The 24,417-nt window shown below is 41.6% G+C and overlaps 1 protein-coding gene across 1 annotated transcript in view; it reads right to left on the bottom strand.

The window, feature by feature from the left end:
• Nucleotides 1–24,159, bottom strand: part of LOC149836125 (COP9 signalosome complex subunit 1-like) — a 73,381-nt gene extending 49,222 nt beyond the window's left edge. Inside the window, exons 1-2 of the mRNA XM_090010794.1 lie at nucleotides 23,580–24,159; nucleotides 19,128–19,448 (exon numbers count right to left, since the gene is read on the bottom strand). Coding sequence (XP_089866920.1) covers nucleotides 19,128–19,448; nucleotides 23,580–23,960 — 702 coding nt within the window. The 5' untranslated portion in view covers nucleotides 23,961–24,159. The remainder of the gene's footprint in view (nucleotides 1–19,127; nucleotides 19,449–23,579) is intronic.
• Between the last annotated feature and the right edge of the window lie 258 nt (nucleotides 24,160–24,417).

Here is a 24,417-nt window from a genome sequence, read left to right as displayed (position 1 = left end):
TGGCCTGATCCAGATCCAATCAGATGAATCATCCCAGTACTACACCAACCAAACCCAATGCGTGTACCAGACCCAATCCGTGAACTCGTTCCCGATCCAGAACCCAGTACCATACCCGACCCACTACCTCTACCCTAACCCAAACCCACATTATCTTGTTCCTACCCACCTAGAGCCCGAGACCCGACCAGCCCTTCCACCTTTGGTAGGACCTCCTGTCATACCGGTGCCTCAACACCGGCCGCAGATGGTTCCCACTCACGGGTAGGCCAAACCGAGGACGATTCCAGCAGCCGTCGTGCTGATTCAGCATGGGACAGTGTGACCTGAGCACCGACCACACGTCGTTGGAGTTCATCAGCACCAGCTACCGGGCGAGCAGTATCGAGGGTAAGGTGATGATGTCGTGATGGATGATGATGCTTTCTGGAATGATTACCCCGCAGGAATGGTGGAGACTCGTCAGCAGAGAGCACCAGAAAACCCCTCCACATACGGGGTGAAGCTAGACCTTCCGGAGTTCGCAGGACGATTCGATGCAGAGCAGTTCTTCGACTGGGCGTATGTCGTACAATTTTTCTTCGACTACCACACAGTAGCTGAGCACCCTCGTGTCTCTCTAGCGTCCACTCGGTTGAGAGGCCTAGCGCAGACATGGTGGGTTGAGCTACAGAGGTCGAGGGAACGACAAGGACTAGAGCGCGTGCAGACATGAGAGGAGATGCAGAAGTTGATGCAGTCAAAGTTCGTGCCTTCAGACCACGCTGAGAGAGCCTACAAGAAGTACCTGACCCTATGTCAAGGCACCCGTACTGTGGCGAAGTACACTGCTGAGTTCCATCGTCTATCCCTGCGAGTGCAGATCGAGGAGACTGCCCGCCAGCAGGTCACGAGGTATATTTCTGGTCTTCGTCCTGCTATTTCTGATAACTTCAATTGTGTCACAGTCCAGTCACTAGATCAGGCAAACAGTTATGCAATGAATATCGAGGAAAATTTGAAAATGAGGCAGAAATATAGTCTCCCGTAGTGATCAATCCAATTGACCCAAGTCGAGTTTCGCTGTCAGGGGAGCGAGCTCCCCTAGGAAGGAAGACTCAAAGTCCACCCTTGGAATAGACCCTAGCAAACCTGACCAGTCTGGACCCGCGTAACATACCAGAGCCAAAGCCAAGCCTAGTGAGTCTATCATCCGTTGCTTTAGGTGTCAAGAGTTAGGATGTAACGCCCCGAAATTTTAACCCAAATTTTTCTTGAGGAAATTTTTTTGTTTTTTTTTTTAACAGCGGAACAAGTAATAATTTCAAGGTTAAGCATTCTAGAACGATACAGGGAAGTAAGAGCAAATCACACCATTTATTTTTATTTCAATAATAATGAAATTAAACATCAGAGTTTCCACGTTATGAGTCTCAAAACAAAATCCAATCTGAAATAAAGTAAGACAGCCCGGAAACAAGTAGATCAAGTCTTGGTGAGAGTCTCATTCCGCCGTCGCTCATCACTATACTCTTCACCTGAAAAATGGTAAATTACAGGAATTAGACTACAACTGTCTAATTAAGAAATATTGGTATTCTTCTTGCATGTATATCATGTGTCAAGTATGTGATGTGGGTGTCGTGTATGATTTTCAGCATATACAAAAACAAGTAAAGGAACAACGGTAACATGTACATCACTTAGCTAAAGACTACACATCAACAGAAATCAAATATCTCACATGTTACAGAGTCTACAGCATGCTAAAAGTAAAGAGATACATTTTGAAATGATTGTTTAACTGTGAATCTGCAAATCTAGTAATTATACTCAGTGTGATACCTAAAATGTTTCAATTAATGTTTATCTTATCTTATCCTGCGGGTACACACGGGCCGAAACTAGTAACGAAAGAGAACATTCGAGGGTTTATTATTCATAGGTGGTTTATTAACCCGAACGTTCTAACCAAAACTGTAACCCTAAGGGAGCGGCCAGTAACCGGGAGAACCTCCCAAAGGCCAAAACCACACTAGATGCATCCCTAACTTCTGCAGAAGGAAGTGGAGCTGCTACCTAGGACACAATTGACAGTCTGAGTCCCCTAACTCCGAGGACGGGGACCAACGAGCTAGTTTTGCTCGAAGCATAAAACACTTGTACCCGGAGTGGTGTACCACCTACCATCTCCAAGGTAAGCCCAAACGTTGAGTGGTTAATTTTTTTTTCACATTATTTCCTCTTATGATTTCAAGGGCTAGTATGACCCAACCCGTAGTGTCGTACACTACCAACTCTTACCCAGAACAAGTAGAGTATTGATCAGTTTAGAAAAAGGGCACATAGGCCAGGTTCAGAGATTCGTGGTTTACAGCTATAGAACTTCATACTCGCCTGTCAAGGCAATATTCTGCATGAACCAACTTTTTCAAAGATTTATTGAGGCTTCATAACAATTACAAAATCTATTTATGAATGGAAGATATGGAAGAAATAATGAATTGCAAATAAATAATCGAAGGAAAATGGTATATCTAGTTTTGTCTCAAAGTCATGTAACCAAGAGCTAGCAGTTAATGTTTATAAATTAAGAGATAAAAGAAGACCACTGATTCTAGAAAGATCATCTTTAAATCAAAATCAACAATATGTAGTAAAGAAACATGAGATTGTTTATACCACCTAGTTTTAACGGGGTAGCAGATGGAGCAGATGACTAAAATTGTAGGTATATAAGAATACAATGACTAGCATTTTTTTTTAAATTCCATTTCTGCCATACGGATAGAATAACTCAGATCTTCTATGCAAGAGGTTCATTTCCAAAGCCTCTAATATAAAATATAGCAACTGACATGATTATGGGAAGATCAGCAAATGCAGACATGTTGTTTAGGATGTTCAATGCTTGGAACATTTCTTCATCTTCTGTTGTGTGTCCAGTTTAACTCAATTCTACATAGTATGTTTGTATGCTATCACAATTGACATGTGTTAACCCACAATTTGGAACACATGATAGTTTGAGTATTAAAAATTTAGAACATGCGCTAATGTAGGTATGGGGATATACTTAGAACAGGAAATTATCTGAACAGTATAAAGTTAACATGGAAAATAATCAGAACATGCTATAATACGTATATTAAATTGATAGCACCTAAATATACTCAGACATCGGTTAAGCAATTGCATATTGAAAAGAAATACAGGGCCTTTATACAGGTTTACTATGAACATCAAAAGAAACTCAACAGATTACAACACTAATTTTATTTTTGTTTTTGCTGAGTTCACGACAGTCGAACTAGGAACCCCCTTAGCAGACATCGAACTCCCTTAGCAAAAGTCGGCAATAACCCTTACTGAAAATACCCCCCCCCCCCATTTTTTTTTATTCTAGCAGTCGAAACCCCCAAATCGGTCGATTTGGGGTTTCCGACAACCCTCATATCCTCCTCCCATCCTCATATTCGTAAACAACCGAAACCCCCAAATCAAAGATTTGGGGTTTCCGATGTGGGATTTACCGAAATCCCCAACTGACACACACACACACCCTCTTATTTGGGGATTTTCGGTCCTCCCCACACACACCGAGCACGCGAGCTACCTACGGAGAAGAAGAACAGTAACCAACCTGACTGGTATTTCTTCTTTGAGATGCCATCGTTGGAGGTGCAGCCGACCACTCCCGCTCAACTGGAGGTTCGTCGGCAATGGTAGCGGCGGTCGAACGTAAGGAGCGAGAGGAAGGGAGAGGAAAGGTCGGGCGATGGTGAGAGAGGGAGACAGTGAGGGAAAGAGAGAGCGTGAAAGGAAGAGAGACAGAGGGATATGCAGAGGGCGTCGGTTGCCCCTGTTGGTGCACGCAAAAACGAGAGGGAGATGGGAGGCAGATGGAAGAGGGAGATACCGAGGGAGGAAGAGGGGCGAGACCCAATATTTCTACTGGCTTTTCTTCCATCGTTAGATTCTCACGGATATCCACATCCCCATATTGGATGACATGAGATGGATCTTGAAGATACTTCCTCAACATAAATACATGGAATACATTATGAATCTGAGCATACTGGGGAGGTAGAGCTATACGATAGGCCGTTTCACCAATTTGTTCCAAAACCTCGAAGGGTCCCACATACCTGGGGATCAATTTTCCCTTCTTACCGAACCGAAACACACTTTTGGTGTTTCGGTGGGTGATATCTTCACGAAAACTTGATCCTCCACTTCAAAAGTGAGCTCTCTTCGCCTCTGATCTGCATAACTCTTTTGTCGACTCTGGGTTGATAGCAGTTTATCCCTTATCATTTTAATCTGCTGGGTATAATGATGCAACACGATTGGTGATTCCATCGAGGGTTCACCAACCTCGTCTCAATACACAGGTGATTTGCAAGGTCTTCCGTACAGAGCTTCAAAAGGAGTCATGCTGATGCTCGCATGGTAACTATTATTGTAGGCATACTCAGCTAAGACCAGATGTTTGTCCCATTCACCCTTCCAATCCAAGATACATGCTCGCAGCATATCTTCAAGCGTCTGGATAGTCATTTTCGATTGGTCGTCGGTTTGGGGATGAAAAGCGGTACTCAGCTTCAACTTTGTACCCAAGGCTTGTTGCAACTGACCCCAAAACTGAGAAGTAAACCTAGGATCTCGATCTGACATCATAGAGATTGGTACCCCATGCAGTCTAACAATCTCTCTTATGTATAAATCTGCCAAGCTCTCGAGGGATTGATTTATCCGTATGGGTAGGAAATGAGACGATTTGGTGAGTCGATAGACTATTACCGATACAGCGTCATATTGTTTCCGTGTTTTGGGCAAACCCACCATGAAGTCCATGGTGATTTCTTTTCATTTCCACTGTAGAATCTTCATTCGCTGCATCATTCTGCCAGGCTTCTGATGTTCGATCTTGACTTGCTGACAAGTCAGACATTTGGAGACATAACTTGCGACCTCACGTTTCATTTCATTCCACTAATACCATCGTTGTAAGTCTTTAAACATTTTAGTACTCCCTGGGTGTATGGTGTACTTGGACTTATGTGCCCCTCCCAATAGTTCTTCTTTCAACTTAGGATCACTAGGGACCCAAAGTCGCTTCTGCATCCAGATACTGCCATCTTCTTTCAGTGAGAAGAGCAAATTTTCTTGCTGAGCTAGTGACTTTAGTTTCTCGTACTGAGGATCCTCCTTCTAACCTTCTATAATCTTTGTAAGGATCTCAGGATGTGCTGATAAATTGGATAGCCTGATACTTTCCTTGTCATCTGCAAACGGCTTCCACTTAATGAATTCTTCCATCAAATTCCATCCTTTTGTCACTAGACTGGACAATGTGCTGCGAGATTTGCAACTGAGAGAGTCGACTACGACATTTGCCTTCTCTGGGTGGTAGAAAATGGTAAAGTCGTAATCTTTTATAAACTCCAACCGTCGTCGTTGTCGCATATTCAACTTCTTTTGGGAGAACAGGTACTTGAGACTTTTATAATCAGTGAACACCTCGAATTATTCCTCATACAGGTAATGTTGTCATATCTTCAAAGTAAACATCATGGTTGCCAATTCAAGATCATGAGTTGGATAATTTCACTCATGAATCTTTAGTTGGCGAGATACATATACTATCACCTTGTCATTCTGCATTAAGACACATCTCAATCCTGTACCCGAAGCGTCTGAATAGATCACGAATCCACCATAACCTTATGGTAAAGCCAATATGGGGGCAGTGGTAAGCTTCTTCTTTAAGATTTGAAAACTCTCCTCGCACTTATCCATCCATTCAAAATTGATCCCTTTTCTAAGGAGTTTGGTCATAGGCATGGCAATTCGTGAAAAGTTCTGAATGAACCTTCAGTAATAGCCTGCTAGACCAAAAAAACTCCTGATATCGTTGATATTCTTCGGTTGCCCCAAATTCAATACAGCTTTCACCTTCGTTGGGTCTACCGATATTCCATATCGCAATATGACATGACCTTCTCAAGCCAGAATTCACACTTGGAGAATTTTGCGTACAACTAATGTTCCTTGAGAGTCTCCAATACAATCCTCAAGTGATCATGATGTTACTCTATGCTTTCGGAGTATATAAGTATATTGTCGATAAAGACGATCATGAAAGTATCTAAGTATGCTCTGAATACCTGATTCATCAAATCCATGAATGCGGTGGAAGCATTTGTCAATCTGAATGGCATAACCACAAACTCGTAGTGACCGTACCTTGTTCTGAAGGTCGTTTTTGGAATATCATCATCCTTGATCCAGAGTTGGTGATATCCAGATCTAAGGTCGATCTTGGAAAATACCTTAGCCTTTTGCAATTGATCAAATAAATCTTCGATGCGAGGTAAGGGATATTTATTCTTGACGATCGCCTGATTCAGCATCCGATAGTATATGCACAGCCTCATAGACCCATCTTTCTTCTTTACGAAGAGAACTGGTGCTCCCCATGGTGACACACCAGGTCTAATGAAGCCTTGCTCCATCAATTCTTGGAGTTGTCTCTTCAGTTTTTTCAACTCTATTGAGGCCATACGATAGAGCGCTTTCGAGATCGATGTTGTCCCAGGCACTAACTCAATATGAAAATCCACCTCACGCTGTGGAGGCAGTCCAGGCAACTCATCCAAAAACACTTCCAAAATTTCACGAACCACTTCCAGTTCTTCTAGTGGTGTGACCTTCGGCTCGCAGGAAAATACATTTGCTAGGAATGCTCGGCACCCTTGCCACATATACTTCTGAACCTTTAATACTGATATTATTTGGGCCTTTATCGTAAGTCTGGAGAGTCTAAACTCAACCTTCGGCAATCCTGGTCGGGACAAGACCCCTTTCCCTTGGCGGCAGAAAACATTGGCAAAATGTTCATATAACCAATTCATCCCCAATATGACATCATATTCGGTCATATCGAGTAGGATCAGGTCAGCAGGTAAGTTTTGCTCCACCAAAACAATCGCTACATCGGGGATGTAGTTTACACATATAGAATTATATCCTATAGGATTGTATACATCTAATACATGTTTCAGGGATTCAGTATGTACACCTAGTAATTTTGAAAACTCTATGGATATGAACGAATGTGTAGCACCACAGTCAAACAGAACAAGTGCAACATGGCCATTAACAAGTATCGTACCTTGTACCAGATTTCCTTTCTCCAACTCCTCTGCGGTAGTCGCATACACTCGACCTGGTACCCTCTTATGGGTGTTCTGCTGAGGTGTTGGTTGAGATGGAGGTGGAGGTGGTTGCTGCAGTGGTGTTGCTCCCGCGTTTCTCTTCTGCGTGTCTGCCGCTTTCTTGCGGCACTGGCGGGCGTGATGACCCAACTTGCCGCAATATAGACAGGCCCCCATGTCTCTGGGGCAAGGTTGCCTGTTATGGAACCAATTGCATTTTGGGCAAGCCCGATTCTGACCCTGAGGCTGCTGAGGACGATCTCCACCAAGAGACCTCTATTTCTTTTGTGGTGGTTGGTACTTCTTGCCACCCTACTGCTACTGTGTAGCGACTTCCCGTTTCCACGATGCGCCACCCTGGTCCTTTCTGGATCGCTCCCAATCTTCGTTCAGTGTAGTGGCCGCTTTAATGGCCAGTGCTAGGGTGGACGGCAGACTAGTCATCACCCTGGATCGCAGTCAGCCCTTCAATCCTCGGACGTACTTGGTTGCCTGGGCCTTATCGTTGCTAAACAGGTTCGGGCAATATCGTTCCAAGCTCCGGAATTTTGTGGTGTACTCCACAAGGCTCATGGTACCCTGGGTCAGCTCCAAGAACTCTTGTTGCTTCTGATCACGAGCATGTTGGGGAAAATATGTCTCTAAAAATGCCTCCTTGAAAACTTTCCATGGAAATGGATCCATCCCGACAAAGTGGATGGTTCGGGCTGTGTCCCACCAGTTCTGAGCATCTTCCGTCTGACGATAGGTGTCGAAGTCTGTTTGCTTATCCTCGGGAACAGGCAAAACCCGAAAAGTTTGCTTTGTCTCCGCTATCCAACTCTCGGCTAACTCTGGGTCAGCCTTTCCTGAAAAAGTTGGGGGATTTAACTTCAGAAACTTCATATATGTGATTGCGCCGGCATTATGACTTCCGCTTAGGGCCGCGGCTAGCTCTGTCTGGTTGCGCATTTGGGTTTCCATCGTTTGAGTCAGATTACCGAGAGTTTTCATCACGAAACCCCTTTGTTCCTGTCATTTATTGCCTGTGCTCGAACTAGCGTTCGCTCGTTGATACATCTAGTAACATTTTCAATAAGCACCAATGTTTATAACTTATAAGTTGTATTATTCCTATAATTATTCCAAGTATAGGTATACACATATGTAGACTGTAAAGAAATGTGTAAGTAACATACGCAATAAAATGAAATATACTCACAGAACGATTGCAGGGTGTGGCACGACCGTGATCTTTGATTTACTGTTCCCAGCTCTGATACCATAACTGTAACACCCCGAAATTTTAACCTAAATTTTTCTTGAGGAAAATTTTGTTTTGTTTTTAACAGCGGAACAAGTAATAATTACAAGGTTAAGCATTCTGAAACGATACAGAGAAGTAAGAGCAAATCACACCATTTATTTTTATTTCAATAATAATGAAATTAAACATCAGAGTTTCCACATTATGAGTCTCAAAACAAAATCCAATCTGAAATAAAGTAAGACAGCCCGGAAACAAGTAGATCAAGTCTTGGTGAGAGTCTCATCCCGCCGTCGCTCATGACTGTACTCTTCACCTGAAAAATGGTAAATTACAGGAATTAGACTACAACTGTCTAAGTAGAAAATATTGTTATTCTTCTTGCAGGTATATCATGTGTCAAGTATGTGATGTGGGTGTCGTGTATGATTTTCAGCATATACAAAAAACAAGTAAAGAAACAATGGTAATATGTACATCATTTAGCTAAAGACTACACATCAACAGAAATCAAATATCTCACATGTTACAGAGTCTACAACATGCTAAAAGTAAAGATATACATTTTGAAATGATTGTTTAACTGTGAATCTGCAAATCTAATAATTATACTCAGTGTGATACCAAAAATGTTCTAATTAATGTTTATCTTATCTTATTCTGCGGGTACGCATGGGCCGGAACTAGTAACGGAAGAGAACATTCGGGGGTTTATTATTCATAGGTGGTTTATTAACCCGAACGTTCTAACCGAAACTGTAATTTTAAGAGAGTGGTCAGTAGCCGGGAGAACCTCCCAAAGGCCAAAACCATGCTGGATGCATCCCTAGCTTCTGCAGAAGGAAGTGGAGCAGCCACCTAGGACACAATTGACAGTTCGAGTCCCCTAACTCCGAGGACGGGGACCAACGAGTTATTTTTGCTCGAAGCATAAAACACTTGTACTCGGAGTGGTGTACCACCTACCCTCTCCAAGGTAAGCCCAAACGTTGAGTGGTTAATTTTTTTTCACATTATTTCCTCTTATGATTTCAAGGGCTAGTATGACCCAACCCGTAGTGTCGTACACTACCAACTCTTACCCAGAACAAGTAGAGTATTGATCGGTTTAGAAAAAGGGCACATAGGCCAGGTTCAGAGATTCGTGGTTTACAGCTATAGAACTTCATACTCGCCTGTCAAGGCAATATTCTGCATGAACCAACTTTTTCAAAGATTTATTGAGGCTTCATAACAATTACAAAATTTATTTATGAATGGAGGATATGGAAGAAATAATGAATTGCAGATAAATAATCGAAGGATAATGGTATATCTAGTTTTGTCTCAAAGTCATGTAACCAAGAGCTAGCAGTTAATGTATGTAAATTAAGAGATAAAAGAAGACCACTGATTCTAGAAAAATCATCTATAAATCAAAATCAACAATATGTAGTAAAGAAACATGAGATTGTTTATACCTCCTAGTTTTAACGGGGTAGCAAATGGAGTAGATGACTAAAATTGTAGGTTTATAAGAATACAATGACTAGCATTTTTTTTTAAATTCCATTTCTGCCATACGGATAGAATAACTCAGATCTTCTATGCAAGAGGTTCATTTCCAAAGCCTCTAATATAAAATATAGCAACTGACATGATTATGGGAAGATCAGCAAATGCAAATTAAAATCAGGAATTTATTGCAGTAGGCAAACATGTTGTTTAGGATGTTCAATGCTTGGAATATTTCTTCATCTTCTGTTGTGTGTCCAGTTTAACTCAATTCTGCATAGCATGTTTGTATGCTATCACAATTGACATGTGTTAACCCACAATTTGGAACACATGATAGTTTGAGTATTAAAAATTTAGAACATGTGCTAATGTAGGTATGGGGATATACTCAGAACAGAAAATTATCTGAACAGTATAAAGTTAACATGGAAAATAATAAGAACATGCTATAATCTGTATATTAAATTGATAGCAGCTAAATATACTCAGACATCGGTTAAGCAATTGCATATTGAAAAGAAATACACGGCCTTTATACAGGTTTACTATGAACATCAAAAGAAACTCAACAGATTACACCACTAAATTTTTTTGTTGTTGTTGAGTTCACGACAGCCGAACTAGGAACCCCCTTAGCAGACATTGAACTCCCTTAGCAAAAGTCGACAATAACCCTTACTAAAAATAAACCCCCTTTTTTTTTATCCTGGCAGTCGGAACCCCCAAATCGGTCGATTTGGGGCTTCCGACAACCCTCATATCCTCCTCCAATCCTCATATTCGTAAACAATCGTAACCCCCAAATCAAAGATTTGGGGTTTCCGATGTGGGACTTACCGAAATCCCAAACTGTCACACACACACACCCTCTGATTTGGGGATTTTCGGTCCCCCCCCACACACACACACACACCGAGCACACGAGCTACCTACGGAGAAGAAGAACAGTAACCAACCTGACTGGTATTTCTCCTCTGAGACGCCATCGTTGGAGGTGCAGCCGACCACTCCCGCTCAATTGGAGGTTCGTCGGCAATGGCAGCGGCGGCGGCGGCGGTCGAACGTAAGGAGCGAGAGGAAGGGAGAGGAAAGGTCGGGCGATGGTGAGAGAGGGAGACAGTGAGGGAAAGAGAGAGCGTGAGAGGAAGAGAGACAGAGGGATATGCAGAGGGCGTTGGTTGCCCCTGTTGGCGCGCGCAAAAACGAGAGGGAGAGAGGCAGATGGAAGAGGGAGGTACCGAGGGAGGAAGAGGGGCGAGACCCCCCCTTTTTGAAGAGAGTCGAGCCCCTCCCCTCTTTCCGAAAAGGAAGGAGGGGATAAGTTTTCCCCCGACGGCTGAGCTCTGGCCCACCCCCTCGCGATTTCAGTTAGGGTTCGCTCTGAACCCTAACTTCTTTCTTTCTGTTTTATCGGGCAACCCATATCGGGTTGCCTTTTTTACTTCTTCTTTTTCATTTCGCAGGGTGTGGGCCGGGTCTGGGTCCGAGACCCGGGTCCGGCCGCAGTTTTGGACCCGCACCACTCACGTGATATGGATTCACGGGTTGGATCCGAATGGATCCAATCGTGAGTCCATTGATATACCTACGTGTGTGTCTGTGTATATATATATATATATATTTGTCTTAAGCATACATTTATATAAGGTATTATACCTATTTTTATAGAAATCATATCGGGATCCTGGATCCGGAACGTGGATCCCAGGCCCAAATCAACCAATTTACGCATAAAAATTTCAAATAAATAAAAGAAAAGTGTGGTTATTACATAGGACATGTCGCATCCAAGTGCCCCACAATGAGCAAGAACGCCCATTTCATTGAGGGTATTGTTGAGTCAGCATCTGATAGTGAGACTGAGGATGAATTGTTGGTTGAATGAGATGACAAGAGGGAGGTCATAGAGTTCGACGGCAACGTCGAAAATTTATTGTCTATCCGTCATGTTTTGACCGCACCCCGAGAGTAGACTCCCGCAAAATGGTTGTGGAATAACATTTTTAGAACCCGGTGCAACTGTGAGGGGCATGCATGTGATGTTATAATTGATACTGGGGCGTGTGAGAATATGGTGTCCGAGAGTGCCGTGACCACCTTAAACCTGAAAACTGAGAAATTGTCGCAACCATACAAGATGGTATGGTTCAAAAGAGGAAACGAGGTTCCTATCACCCAGTGTTGTCTAGTTCAGTTCTCCATGGAGGAGCATTACCACGATGAGGTGTGGTGTGATCTAGCCCCTATGAGTGTGTGTCACATTCTTTTGGGACGTCCCTAGCAGTTTGATCGCAAGACCATTCACGATGGTCGTAGGAACACGTACTCATTTATTTTTAAGGATCATAAAATAGTTTTTCTCCCTATCAAGGAGACTGGTTTCCCCACTGTGGATAAGCATGAGCGAGTTCCCCAACTCGCGGGCCTATCTTACCAGACTTTCTTGAGCCATTGTCAGGAGGATGGTTATTGTTATGCCATGGTGGCTAAGCCATCTATGAGTACATCGTTGTCAGTTCCAGCAGACATCGAGCCCCTTGTTGAGGAGTTTCGTGACATTATGCCAGACGACCTTCCTGATGGTCTACCTTCGACGTGGGTAGTGCAGCATGCCATTGATTTTGTCTCGGGGTCGAGTCTTCCTAACCTCCTCGTGTATCGCATGAACCCATCCGAGCATGCCGAGTTGTTGAGGCAGGTTCAAAAGTTACTACAAAAGGGTTTTATTCGTGAGAGTGTGAGCCTTTGAGCAGTACCCGCCCTGCTCACTCCTAAGAAAGATGGGTCCATGCGCATGTGTGTCGACAGTAGAGCGATCAATTGCATCACTGTCAAATACTGTTTTCCTATTCCTCGGTTGGATGATATGTTTGATATGTTGGCCGGTGCCTCTATTTTTTCCAAAATTGATTTAAAAAGTGGGTATCACCAAATCCGTATCCGAGAGGGAGATGAGTGGAAAACGGCACTCAAGACACGTGATGGATTGTATGAATGGTTAGTCATGCCATTTGGGCTATCAAATGCCCTGAGTACTTTCATGAACATGATGACCCAAGTATTGCGTCCTTGTTTAGGAAAGTTTGTCGTTGTATATTTAAATGATATTTTGATTTATAGCTCATCTTTGTCTGATCATCTCAGTCATTTGCATCAAGTCTTAGAGATTTTAAGGAGGAAAAGTTGTATGTCAATGACAAAAAGTGTGAGTTCATGACGTCAAGTGTTGTATTTTTGAGTTTTATTGTGTCGTCTGACGGAGTTAAGGCGGATCCCGCCAAAGTCCGTGCGATTGTAGAATGGCCTACCCCAAAGACTATAGGAGAGATTCGTAGTTTCAACGGGTTAGCCACTTTCTAACGTCGTTTTGTGAGAAACTTCAACACCCTCATGGCCCCTATCACGGAGTGCCTAAAGGGTACTAGTTTTCATTGGACGCTCGTTGCGGGAAAGGCCTTCACGCTCATCAAAAAGAGAATGACTAGTGCCCCTGTCTTAAGCCTTCCTGATTTTAGCGCAGTCTTTAAGGTTGTGTGTGATGCCTCTAAAGTGGGGATTGGTGCAGTCTTGAGTCAGAACCGCAGGCCCATTGCTTTCTTTAGTGAAAAGCTAACTCAGGCCAGGTGTCAGTACTCCACTTATGATGTTGAGTTCTACGCCGTAGTACAAGCCCTTCGTTAATGGCAACATTATCTCATTTATAAGGAATTCGTCTTGTACACGGATCATGAGGCATTGAAGTATTTGAATAGTCAAAAGAAGTTGAGTGCTAGACACGCCAAGTGGGTCAGTTTCTTGCAAGAGTACACATTCACTATTCGCCATCAATCAGGTACTCTAAACAAGGTAGCTGACGCACTTAGCAGAAAGAATAGTCTTTTGATGACTATGTCAGTGCAGGTCATTGGGTTTGAGCCAGAGTTACCGGAAGCACCTAGGCGTAAGGGGAAGCGCGCTTCCCCGATACGCGCTTCGAAAGCGCGAAATATCGCGCTTCGGAAGCGCGAAATATCGCGCTTCCAAAATACGTGGGGAAGCATCCCCTTTTTTGAGAAGCGCGCTTTCCTTTTATGCTTCCCCCACGCTTCCCCATTTTTTTCATTTTTTGCTTCCCCCTCTCTTCCGGTTCGCTTCCTAGGTCGCTTCCGAGACGGTTCATAATTTTCTTCTAAGTGGTCCCACGCTTCCCCGCTTCCTAAATTTTTGAAAGTGCCTCGCTTCTCGGTCCCGCTTCCCGTATCGCTTCCCGCTCCCGCTTCTTCGACTGGTAACTCTGGTTTGAGCAATGCAAGGAGTTGTACCCGACGGACCCTGATTTCCAGCAAATGTGGGAAGGGTGCCTTTCCTCGGATCGCACAGTCGACCCACGGTTTAGTATATATAATGGTTACCTGTTTCGCGGTAATAAGTTATGTGTGCCTGCATTTTCTCTTAGACTCCAGTTGATTTCCGAGTTACATGAAGGGGGACTAGCTGGGCAATTTGGACATGATAAGACGTTCGCTCTATTAGATGAACACTACTTTTGCCCCAAAATGCGCAAAGATGTTGTCAAGTTTGTTCCGAGTTGTCGGGTGTGTCAAGTGTCCAAGGGTCGACGTCAGAATAGTGGTTTGTATACCCCGTTGCCCATCCTTGAGTGACATTGGGAACATGTGTCCATGGATTTTATTGTGGGTCTTCCTAGAACCTCGTGTCGTTTTGATTCCATTTTAGTTGTGGTTGACCAATTTTTCAAAATGGCTATTTTTGTCCCGTGTAAGCAAACTACGGACGCCTCGCTAGTAGCTTCATACTACTTCAAGGACGTGCCCCGCTTTCATAGATTGCCTCACACGATCACCTCAGATCGTGACACGCGTTTTATGAGACATTTTTGGGAATAGTTATGGGCCTTATTGAAAACCAAGCTCCAGTTCAGTAGTGCATACCACCCACAAACTGATGCCCAAACCGAAGTCGTGAACCGCACCCTAGGGAATTTGCCGAGGAGTCTAGTTGGGGAGAATGTCAAAACATGGGACCTAGTCTTGCCACAAGCCGAGTTCGCATATAATAGTTCCATCAATCGGTCCACGGGCAAGTCTCTTTTTCAAGTGGTTTATGGCCGGTCACCCACCCATGTAGTAGATCTAGCACCTATGTCCAGTCTCCCAGACCCAGCCCCAGACGCATTTGATGTCGTTGAGTACATGCGTGATATCCATAGATAGGTCTGAGCCAAACTTGTTGAAAGTTATGAAACCTACAAAGCTTTTGTAGACCAGGGTCGTCGAGATGTCCAGTTTCAAGTCGGTCAGTTAGTATGGGTTTACATGCGTCCTGAGCGTTTTCCAGTAGGTACTTATGGCAAGTTGAGTCCTAAGAAGTATGACCCTTTCAAGATTCTTCGGCGATTGGGCCTGAATGCTTGCCTCCTTGAACTGCCTGAAGATTGACACATTTTGTTTATCTTCAATGTATCTGATATATATGCTTACTGTGGAGACAACACGTCATCAGAGCCGACTTCTTCCCAACCAAGGGAGAATGATGCAGATCCATACAGCCAGACCCAGGCAGGGGACCGAACCTGCACGATGGGATTGAGGATCGGACCAGATCATGGTACCAAGACGCAGGGATAGTGTACCTATGCATACCTACTCCAGACGAGCACAGGCCCGAGCGTCTCAGGTCCAGCAGCAACGAGAAGACGTCTCGGGTCCAGGACCGAACCCAAGACACGGATCCAGTTGACCCCTTTTAAATACCCTATTCTAGGGTTGCGTGGAATAGAGAACTTTTGGGATATTAGAACAGCCTTCTCATTTTTTTTCAGAAGTTTTCCTTTTGGTTTTTACTCCTTTCTATTGTTTGCATTTATTTGGTTTATGTTCATCCGATTGTTCGATTGAAGTTCATATTGAAATAAAAGCCAGCACCATCGATTTCGGTGGCCATTCATCTTATTTTCTGAACATCGCACGACCGTGAGAGTCGTGCCCTCATCTTCCGCAGTCAAGTGCATCGAAGTTGATTCCTCTCGCTGCATCATTAGTACTCATGCATCTGAATATTTATGTGTTTTAGATTTATCCAGTTTAGTACTCATGTATATATGCATACCAGCAGTTGTTTACCTTATTGTACAGGTTTGGTCAAGTACATAGATCAGCAAGCAGCTGTTTACCTGAGTATACAGGTCTAGCCGATGGATCAGTCCAGCTGACTGTATACATGAGTATACAAGTTTGGCCGACCCATGTACATGGATCAGCCCAGTTCACTGTATACATGTTTATTTCTGTCCGGCCGACCCATGTACATGATGTTGATCATGCACATAGATCAGACCAACAGCTGATATAATGTTTATACATAACCAGTTGTTTGTAATGCTTGGCCGGTCTATGTACATGAACCTGTTCATGTATATGAATCAGCCCCAGCCAATTATTATCATGTTGATTCATGTTTGGCCGACCCATGTACAATATGTCAATCTATGTCACAGGGACTCTCCAACTAGGTGCCGCACCCGCGTCGCACCCGCACCCGATGTTGTCAACCTGACCCTGGGTGAGGTCAACACACCCAGGGTCATTTATGTCCAACTTTTGGACTATATATATATATATATATATAATTTTTTATATTTTTACCGCACCCAAGTTTTTGAAAGTGCCGCACCCCCGCACCCATGTGACATAGATGTCAATCTATGACAAGTCAGTCCATGTACATGAATCTGACTGGCTGTGATCTGTTTACTTTTTGAGTGGTCGACCCATGTACATGGATCTGACCAGTAGTGGTAATCTTCTGCATAGTCGATTGTGTACATGAAATTGAGCATGTACACAAATTTGATCGGCTATTGAAAATTTTCTGCATAGCCGATTTACGTACATGAAGATGGTCATGTACATGATTCTAATTGGAATTTGTATTTTTTGGTTTAATACATAAATCTGATCTTAAACTGATTAGTTTGCAATTGTGCATATGATACGCATGAATCTGAAAATAATTAGAGGTTTGCATGACTGTAGTCATATGTACAAAATTGATCATGAATGGTGTGGTTGGCAAGCATTGTATTCGCATAAGTATGTACTTGGCTTAATGTGCATTTATTTTGTGTTTCGAATGTACATTGTAAACATATTGAGAAACTGTGTGTTTCATGTTTACTGAAATTTTGCAATTGGCATAAATTACTTTTGAGATATGTTAGTGGTTACGTGTGAACTTGTGTAGGCCATGAGCATCCAATGTTATTGATTTTGTTTATGCATTGCAAAATAATTTCTGAAAATTATTGGTTTTCCAATTTTAATTATACTATTAAATTATGAGGGTCAGGGCTCGAAATTGTTGTTTTGCATGTAGATTTGCAAAATAGTTCTTACGTAAAGAACTTGAAATTTAATTTGAAATGGTAAAAGAGACTATAATAATTAATTTCTTCCTTGATATCCCTTTCACAGTGTGAGAATCTTTGATGACGGTCATGGGGGACCGTGAGGATACTAAAACTCTGTGTGCGATTGTACCCCAGAACCCGATGCGTGATTCGCCTTACGGCCACGGCTTTAGAAAAATTTCAACCACTTTGCCTAGGTGGGGGGGAGTGTTGACTTAACTGTAGTAGTTGGTATACCAAGAAAGTGGCGTCAATGGTTGAGGAGTTTTATTGATGTCCCGGCATTAGATGAGGATTCCTAATGTTCCGATAAAAAGTACGGATTTTTTATATTGGTCGAAGAACAAGTGCGGAACCCAGTAAATAAAACACAAATTGTGTGTTAAGCAATGACTGGGAACGTAACTTGAACTTCGAGAATTTATGCCTGTTTTGAGTATCTGCAGGTTTAAGAAAAAGTGAAAATTAAACTTATGTACATTTAAATAGGGACATACATGCAAAAGCAACTCTGATAAATAACTTAATAAGTTATTCATGCATGTTTTATTGTTCAGCATTAGTTCATATATCTATGCATATTTGGCTTTGCATGATATTTGGTTAAATGCTTGAATGGTAAAATAGTTGTAGTAAGTTATGACTTGTGATTTCCTCCGATTGCATGAATTGATTTATAATGTTTTCTTTATTGTTTGGATTTTTAGAGGACTTCGGTTCTTACCCGTTTTCGTAAAAACTGTTTTAAAGGCACAGATGTTCAGTGACTTGTAGGACTGGCTAGCTAGAGGCTACAAGGCTTGTGATGGTGTTTGGGTTCTGACCAAATGGCACGATTTTGATATTCTTAGACTTTTTGACTTTTTTATTTAATTAATGAAGTTCATTTATTACTTCAAGTTGATTTAATGCATGGAATGGTTTGTGATTTGGTTATATTAAATATGTGATGTGCCCGGGGTCCTTGGGAGGTTTTCCGCAAATGTTTTAAAAAAAAAATCTGCTATTTTCGAGGGTTAGTTGGGGTTGTTACATTGTACTACTTCATTGGCATCCGATTACAAGCTTGGGATATGCATTTCCTGATCAACCAGTGAAAGCACCCTCATATATTCCCTCAACCATAGGATAAGCAAGCTGCAAAGTTTTGGGTGGCTGCCAGACCTCTTTGAAAAAGTTGCCAATAAATGCCCATTCGTGATAAATCAATTGGTTGAAACTGAATCATTGATAAAAGCTTATGCAAAGGGATATAATCACATTTTTTCTTTCTATTTCTTAGATCATAACATTTATGCATTGGATATTCAAATATGTTCATATTGTGTGTTTGTGTATTTGCTGACCTGGAAACAGTTAGTATATATAGCAACTCTAGATATTTCACTGCAGAGATGCACCCATCGAAGCATTCATGAAGGCTCCATATTCCATAAAAATTTGTTTAAAGAGCATAATCTATTGACCAGCATTTATAGCTCAAGAAGCACCAATTTTAGCATAAGTAATTCATGAGATTTTATTCAAGGACCATATAAAATTCTGTCATGACTAGAATTTTGAAGTGACTACCCAAAATTTTCACTTGCATTTTGCAAATGGAAAATAGCTTCACCATTCACACAATTTCTGCCCATAATAAACATGCAAAAGATGTGGAATCGCCAATATATAATGTAGTATAGCTTACAAAAGAAAAAGGGAAAAATTGACAGGGAAGGTATTCAACGTCTAGTAAAATGTAATGTGTCAACCAAAAAGAGGCAACAAGACAAACCTTGCGAGCAGCAAGCTTGTAATGCTTAGCTTCTAAGTGAGCCAATCCTAGGGCACAACGAAGTTTTGCAACTATAATAGGATCCTGCACTTCCGGAGTTTGCTCTGCTTTGCCCACATAGTTAGAGACGTGCATAAACTGTCCCATCTCAATGCTAACCAAAATGACATTCAAACACATCTGAATTATATGCTTTGATGAAGTGCAATAATCGCGTGTACGGACGTAATTCCTGAATGCTTCACCAAGGTGACCATGTGCATAGTAGAAATCACCAAAGTCATTAAATCCCATCCTTATGCTTTCTTTGATCAAATTTGTCTGCAACAGAAACAGACAAAGGACTATAAGAGAAACTTTCTGTCTTTTGGTAAAAAGTCAATGCAATCAACAAAGAGACAGACCCTAAAAGAAAATAATGTATCTCATTTGAAATTCAATAAATATAAAAGGAACAACAGAAATTGACACCATTACAACGAATATATATGCATACACATGAACCCATGCACCCACCACACACATACATGGTGACACTGGTGCCCCTACATTCTTGTAGCATAACTTTTCTTAATATTTCAGCAACTGATTTTTTTACATGGCTCTTTATCAATCTTTCACTATTTGATTTTACCATATGTGAAGTTATGAGCCTATAACTAACTGCTAGAAGTTTCATAACAAAACCCATTTTATGGGCTCTAAAATTACATGGATAAGGCAAAATCACGAGAATTTGATAGGCTATGAATGTAGCAGTGAAGGTCATTTCAGACAAGAACGTTGGAAACTAATATATAATTGGCTTTGTCCAGGTTTGGCTTCAATCTAATGCAGGAAATATTAAAACAGCATATAACCTAGTGAGCTATAACCGCACTAAGTGGCATATGCTATCGTTTCAATAGTCTCATTCTGTTTCAGGAAATAACATAACTTTACTCTTGCATCCTATCATCCCCTTGAAAATGGTCTTTCTAGAGAATCTGATAAGGCATATCGATCCAGAATGTTGAGCAATACATGCCATCTCCATCTCCATTGAGAATGACCACCAAAACAGAGCCCTTCACTTCACTGAGAGTGCTTCATTGATATTGCATCTATTGGAGAACCTCACCCATTTCTTTCGATAGGATAGATCCATTGTCATGCAATACCTAATTCTGCAATTATATACAGAGACGGGTGTGTATGTGTGTAAAGCTAATACTAACAAAAACACACTGGCTTTCATGTGTTTATTAGCGGCATTCGAAACAATCTCGGGTGATTTACTAAGTTTTGGGAATGGTCTTCACCTCTCAGAAAATATTTTGTCCATCTTTTCACTAACTAGTTCTCCAAATATATTTTTAAGCAAACCCAAATCAGAAGAAAACAGCCCCCCCTCATGTTCCATCCGACACCAGTGGTTCCCTTGATTGTCATGAAAATGTAGGTTGAATGCATGCACAGAACCAGGGGTGGAGCCATGTTACGGTCAGAGTGGGCATGACCCGGACCCAACCATCTCTCTCTCTCTCTCTCTCTCTCTCTCTCTCTCTCTCTCTCTCTCTCTCTCTCTCTCTCTCTCTCTCTCTCTCTTTCTGCTGGACTGCATCCGGCACACTTTGGTTGGGTGGTCATGGCTGGGTCTTCTTCTTCTGTCCGATATATATATATATATATATATATATATATATATATATATATATATATATATATATATATATATATATATATATATATATTTAAATATTCCATGAATCATGAATTGACAGGGTTTTGCTTTTAGGAGTTCTATTTTTTCTCAATTAGCATAATGTATGAATTATGATGTTTATTAGGGTTTAGGTTTTCTATTTAGTTTCTTTTTAAATAGTATGAATGTTTAATTAGGGTTTTAGGGGGTTTTTTCAATTAGCATTAGGCATGAATAATGAATGCTTAATTTTGGTTAGAATATTAGGGGTTTCATTTGTTTTTTTCGATTAGCGTAAATCTATGTTTTTCTTAGGATTTAGGGTATTGATTTAGATGTTTTTAAATGGTGTGTGTTTAATTAGGGTTTTAGGTTTTTTTGTGCTATTTTTCTTTGAAATTATCATTAAGCATGATTCCATTAATGAGTGCTTGATTTTGGTTATCAAACCCCTAAATACTTTGATTTTTTCAAGATTTAAGATTTTTCATATTGGTTTTTCAAATAACATAAATATTTAATTAGGGGCTTTGTTTCTTTTTTTTAATTAGCATATCTATGAATGATATATGTTAGAAACTTAGGATTTAGGGTTTTGATTTGGTTTTTAGAATGACATAAATGTTTAGTAATGGTTTTAAGGTTTTTGTGTGTTGTTTTCTAATTACCATTAGGCATGACTCCATAAATATTTCAGGAATTGATTTTAGTTTTTATATCAATTAGCATAAAAGCATAATTTATGATATTTGTAGGAATTAGGGTATTGATTTGTTTTTTTTAAATGACATTAATTTTGATTATGGTTTTAGGGTGTTTTTGTGTTTTTCTTTTTCAATTAGCATTGAGCATGAATCAATGAATAATGAGTGCTTGATTTTGGCTAGAATATTAGGGTTTTGTTTTTTTATCAATTAGCATAGATGAGAGATATATGAATTTTTGTTAGGATTTAGGTTTTTGATTTGCATTGTTTCAAATGACATGAATGTCTAATTAGGGTTTTGATCATTTCCTTTGTTCTATTTTCTTTTCTATTAGTTTCAATTATCAATAACCATGATTTTATGTTTGATTTCTAGGACTTCAGGGTTTTCTTTGTGTTTTTTAATTAGCAATAATTATGATCTAATGTTTGATTATGTTATGATTTTAGGGTTTTTGGTGTTTTTTTTTGTTTGTTCGACTTATTCTGGTCTTTCATATAGCTATACTTTTATCATCATTAACTTTATTGGTATGCTTACAAACTTCAATATTTTCACTTTACATATATTGAATATTTGAACTTAGTCAAGTTCTCTTTCATTTGTTAAATACTTATTATTCACCATTAAGGTGTGTTTGATAGTAGTGTGAAACTTCTCCCGCTTTTGAGGTGAAGCCTTGTGGGGGGAGTCACGGCTCTCACCTCGTGACTTTTTCTCCAAGCAAAATTCCCCAACCCCCCCCCCCCAAAAAAAAAAAAAAAGAAATATCGACTCACTCATCATGCTCGTCTCTCACGCCAGGGTGATCTTGCTCCACTGTTGGCCTCTCTCTCTCTCTCTCTCTCTCTCTCTCTCTCTCTCTCTCTCTCTCTCTCTCTCTCTCTCTCTCTCTCTCTCTCTCTCTCTCCTTCTTCTCGATCACCTTCTCCACAATACAAAGAAGGGAGGGGCAAAGGAGGAGTGAGCGATTTTGAGAGAAGGATTTTGTGGTGTTGGTGGTTCATAAATGGGAAGAACCAACCATCAAAAGAACTGGCAGGTTTTACCAGCAAGTTTTTTATTGGGGTGGTTTTCCAATGAGGGGCGGAGGAGGAGAAAGAGGAGTGGTGGTGGTATTTGTTTGGGAAGGGCGGAGGAGAATGAGAAGCAGTGATGCTTCTCACGCACAAGACCAAAACCTCATTCGGTTTTCTCCTTTCTTTTATAATCAAACACTAGAAAAAGTTTTCATGATTTTTTCTCCTATCAATATCATGAAAAAGTTTATCAATGATCAATTATCCTGAATGTGTTTATCAAGGATAATTTATCTCAGCTATCAAACGACCCCTTTGTATATGTATCTTTATGAGGATTCTGAAAAACTTTAGTTGGTTGGTGATTTAATTAGAGAAATGGTTAAATAGGTTATACAAATGTAGATTAATACTTTTTTGATCAACGAAAGTGAGTGTTAATACTATTTGAGTTTTCTTTTACATATTGTTAGTATAGTTTATTAGTAATTACTTTTCCTTTTTACTGTGCGTTTGTGCCCACCCTAGTTTAGATTCCTGGCTCCATTCCTGCATAGAACCCAGCCTGACCTAGAATTTGTGAAAAAATCAAAATTCTAACAAGGTATCCTCATCCAGACGACATTGTGGTGCAAAGAAATCACATAACAGAAGCAATGCATTGCGGTTGATAAACAACGAATTCACAGATAACAAACAGAAGCAATGTAGAGGGCTATTGAAATTCCCAATAATCATTTACTATCAAGCTCCGGCACATGATTCTCGCAATGCGGTTGGATATAAACCAAGAGTTAGTGAATCATTGATTCTATCTCGTATTGGCACTACTTCCTCGATATCCTATTCTGAAAACCACGCAAATCCGATCCTGTGGACAACTCCGTGGAAACATGACACTGTAAAACCCTAAATGAGGAAACAATAGACAAAGAAAGCATTTACAATTCCAAGAGACACGATCGGAATCGCAACGAACGGAAAACGATCGGCGAAAAAACGACGAAATGGAGGAAGCGAAAGCACGAGGAAGGACGAATACCTTGTAACCGCTGAGTTCGTTCTCGAGTTTCTCCTTCTTGAGCTGGAATCGGTGCTCGATGGCGTCGATCCAGGGCTGGTCGAGGGCGTAGGCAGGGCCGAGGCGGCCACCGATCTTCTGGACGATGTCGCGGTGGAACTGCGTGTTCTCGCCCTTCTTGATCTCGTCGTATGCCATCCGCAGGGCTTCGACCTGGACGGCCTCGTTGCCGCAGCGGTCGGCGATGAAGATGAGGCGCGTGACCTTCGTGTGGCCGCCGTAGAGGACGGCGTAGGCATCAACGTCGATCTGCTCTCCACTCACCACCGCCTTGCTCCGCTTCACGTCGTCGTCTCCGCCGTTCTCCATCACCGCCGCGCTCGGCCCCTCGTCCTCCTCCATTGTCTCTCTCTGTCGATTTTTCTTGTGTCGGCTCTCCTTCTTTGGCTTCTGATGTTGTTGCCGACGACTGTCGAGGTGGATGATGATCCCCTCTGTTTAGGGTTTTCCTTCTTCCTCCTCCCTCTCCGGAATTGAGAAACCCTTGAGCCCAGAGGTGGTAAGCTTTGCTTGCAGGCACGAGGGCGAGAGACAGGGCGTTGTTTGGAGCAGGTAGCGTAGGGGGTGCGTGGGTCGGGGCGGGACGGGTCTGGTGGGTTGCGTGGTCAGTTCCAAGGACCGTTTGACTCGCGGACAGTTCTGGACAGGGATGCACTGTCCTGTCTTGTACTGGTCGGGGGAAAGAGTGGAGGGGCTGTCCCACCCTGTCCACGGGCCCAATAATTTTTGTTTCATTTCTTTTACAGCGTCCGAATGTGTCAATCCTCCGCTGTTCCGTTTTGAGGGGGGGCAATGGGAC

The sequence above is a fragment of the Nuphar pumila genome, chromosome 6 (genome assembly GCF_984573655.1).
Source record: "Nuphar pumila chromosome 6, dmNupPumi1.hap1.1, whole genome shotgun sequence".
Lineage (NCBI taxonomy): Eukaryota > Viridiplantae > Streptophyta > Magnoliopsida > Nymphaeales > Nymphaeaceae > Nuphar > Nuphar pumila.
The sequence above is the reverse complement of the archived record's forward strand: the minus strand, read 5'-3'. Positions and strand labels throughout refer to the sequence as shown.